The following is a 3,020-nucleotide window of genomic DNA, read 5'->3' as shown; positions in this document are numbered from 1 at the left end:
TGGTTTGTGTGGGGGGGGGGGGGTCTAAGCCCTGGAAGGAGGCTGGCTCCCTGTGGTTGTGACGGACGTGCATGTCTATGGCTGGAGTTGGACGTCCCCAACGCTGTAGGAAAGGAGGGGCCCTGCCCTCTTGGGAAGCAACTGGACCACCGCGCCCTCCCTCGTGGGCAGGAGCCTGGCGCTGCCCCCGATCGGAAACCGTCCGATGCGTTTCCTTTGACTGTGACGCCCAGACGCTCTCTTTCCCGCAGAGAGTCGGGCGGGACTGGCTGTGGCGTCCGTGTCACAGGCCTGAGGGGTCAGCGGTGCCGTCGCTCGTCCCACCCTCATCCCACCTCCCACGGACGCTGCCCTGACCGGTGCTGTTTTCCCAGCGCCGTCCTCTCGGGCTCTGAGCTCACACTCCGTCTCCCGGGAGGGAGGCCCCGGCCGAGGGTCTCAGAGAACGTGGACGCCGTGAACGTCCCAAAATTGCGTGAAAGTAACAGACACGATGGAATGTGGAGAAATTGCCATCCTGGCCGCCTCCTGGGTTTAGGTTCAGTCTGAGTGGTTTCCTACCGATGGCTTTTAATTCCCAGACTTTTTATCCCAAAGTATCACAGCGAACTTTAAGTGTCACCGACGTGAGTTTATACTATTTTATTGCACGTCAGCCGTTGTCACACAGTTACACACAGTTACGCAAGTCACGGACGTGAAGCCTGATCCCTATAAACACATCCAGACAGCATGAGGGTGCGTTTGCAGCCGGAGACCTCCACCTCTAAGCTGAGAAAGCATCTTTATTAACTCCCGGTTACTCCCACGGCGACCCTTACGGAAGAAATGGTATTTTAATGATAACCCACTGGAGAGCGAACATCCTGTCCCACGGCCACGGGGCTGGGAAGTCAATTAAGTGCAAAGATACGAAGCAGGAGGCCCACCACCCCCCACCCTCCACCCCCGGGCACAGAAACCCCATCAAACCACCAGGCACAAGCAACAGCAGCAGCTGCTCCACCAGGTCCCGGGGGGCGACGTCCTGGAAACGATTACAAATCTGAGGACTATCAGCCCCAGGTCCAGACAGAAAAACACAGGGAGGGAACGCAGGCGGGAAGCGTTCGCTTATTTCACTGAACGAGAATAACGCCTGGAGGTGACGATGGGGGTCAGGGAGGGGGAACACAGGGCCTCTGCCCACCTCCACCTGCTGACTGAGCGGAGCTGCTGGCCAGGGGAGCAGTGCCTGTGCCCGAGGAGAGACGCGAGGGCCACACGCGTGTAGCTTACAAGCTCAGCTCCCGGCTCCTCTCTCCGGCGCCGACTGCCAGGCGTGGAGACGCGCACACAGCGGGAGGATTCTCCAACCCAGAGGCTCTGCCTGCCTTAGGCTAACCCTCTGGGACGCTTCAACTCGGGGCTTAAATGGTCGCACGCGCGCGCGCGCGCACACGATGACTCTGGGTTTTGGAGGAAACGCTAAGCGCAGAACCGACGGTGAACTGTAGGCAAGTGGGTCGGCCAGAACCCATCCAGGAGCCGGTGCTGGGGTGAGCCCTGCGGGATCGGATGGACCATACAGACGGGCTCACAGCGCACACATGCCCGTGATCGCCTCTGTCCTACAAGAGCGTCCGCCCCCCACGCCTCCCGCCTGCTCTCCCTGGGAGTCCACCATCACCCACAGCAAACGCGGGCGCAGTGTCTGCCGCTCCCCGAAACCCCGGGTCCATGACCATCAGCCCCCAGACGCTGCCTGTTCTCCGAGAAGCTGAGAGCATCCGGCGACACGGGCCCCGCGGACGGGTGTGTGGTGCTGGTGGCTGTCAGTCCGTCCGTCCCACACTGGGGCTCGAGCCCGAAACCCGGGCCTGTGCCCTGACCGGGGATCGAACCCTGACCTCCTGCTTCACAGGTCGATGCTCAGCCACTGAATTTCCATAGATGTTTGTCCTCTTTGTAAGCGAACTCAGTCCCCACGCCCTGTCTTGGGAGAGCAAGGCATTCTGGGTGAACACCCGGTGCCTCTGTGTTACTCACAGACAACGAGGAGCCCCCGGTGACTCTAAAATGTATGTTTTCACGGGGAAGGGCCCCTTTCACCGAGAAACAGCCAGTCTTTGAAGTGTAATTAAGAAATGGCATTTAATTCAAGGATGAAAATTATGCTTTTCAGTGAATATATTCTTTTCAGGCAAATAAGTCTCTCCATCAGGAAAAGTAATTTCAACTTGAACAGTAACATCCGACAATGAAACGCGCTTCCTCTCCCCTCCGGTCCGGCTGCCCCTTCTCTGACTCGATCGTAAAACCCCAGGTTTCGTTCACGCTCAGATCAGCGGCCTGGCACCTCGCTCTTCCGAAAGGTTCTCGAGCTCTTTAACCTGAAAAGGAAACCCGCTGGCATTTCGGAGCGTTCGTGGCTGTAAGAGGCCTAGAACGTGTTATTTCACGCAACGACATGTCTGTTAGAGCAGCCGGAGCCAGGTCAGGGGTTGACTTTTCAACCAAAACAAAGCCCTGCACTCGCCCCGCGCATGGTCGCGGCAGATTATCTCGGGGGAAACCACTTCATGCGTCAGATGCCAGCAAATCACACTTCAGGCGGCAGCACTGCTTTGTGATAAAAGATTCCTTAGATTTCACTCCATTTTCTTTAAAAAAAAAATGCATCAATTGTAGCTACACGTGAGGGTAAGTGCTTGATGAATTCACGACGTTTATGCCACAAAACGCATTAAGCCCTCGACCCGCCCAGCCCGCCTCCCTCCTCCTGACGCTGTGACGCCCACTCTGGTGCCCAGGGTCCGAGCTGGTGCCCAAGGCGCTGTCCACCAGGATCCTCGCCGGCAGCTGGTGGTGCTTCGCCCTCGTCGTCCTCTCGTCCTACACGGCCAACCTGGCCGCCTTCCTGACCGTGGAGAGAATGGAGGCCCCCATCGGCTCGGCCGACGACCTGGCCAAGCAAACCAGGATCGAGTACGGCGCCGTCCGGGACGGCTCCACCGTGGCCTTCTTCAAGGTGAGAGGCT

At 58.4% G+C, this 3,020-nt stretch overlaps 1 protein-coding gene across 1 annotated transcript in view; it reads left to right on the top strand.

Moving 5' to 3' along the window:
- Window positions 1-3,020, top strand: part of GRIK1 (glutamate receptor, ionotropic, kainate 1) — a 152,192-nt gene that overhangs the window by 146,219 nt on the left and 2,953 nt on the right. The window contains exons 15-16 of the mRNA XM_014536046.1: window positions 1,676-1,794; window positions 2,783-3,010. Of these exons, the coding sequence (XP_014391532.1) occupies window positions 1,676-1,794; window positions 2,783-3,010 (347 nt within the window). The remainder of the gene's footprint in view (window positions 1-1,675; window positions 1,795-2,782; window positions 3,011-3,020) is intronic.

Source organism: Myotis brandtii, unplaced genomic scaffold, assembly GCF_000412655.1.
Source record: "Myotis brandtii unplaced genomic scaffold, ASM41265v1 scaffold1557, whole genome shotgun sequence".
In the NCBI taxonomy this organism is placed as follows: domain Eukaryota; kingdom Metazoa; phylum Chordata; class Mammalia; order Chiroptera; family Vespertilionidae; genus Myotis; species Myotis brandtii.
Note: the sequence above shows the minus strand (reverse complement) of the source record. Positions and strands in the feature narration are given on the sequence as shown.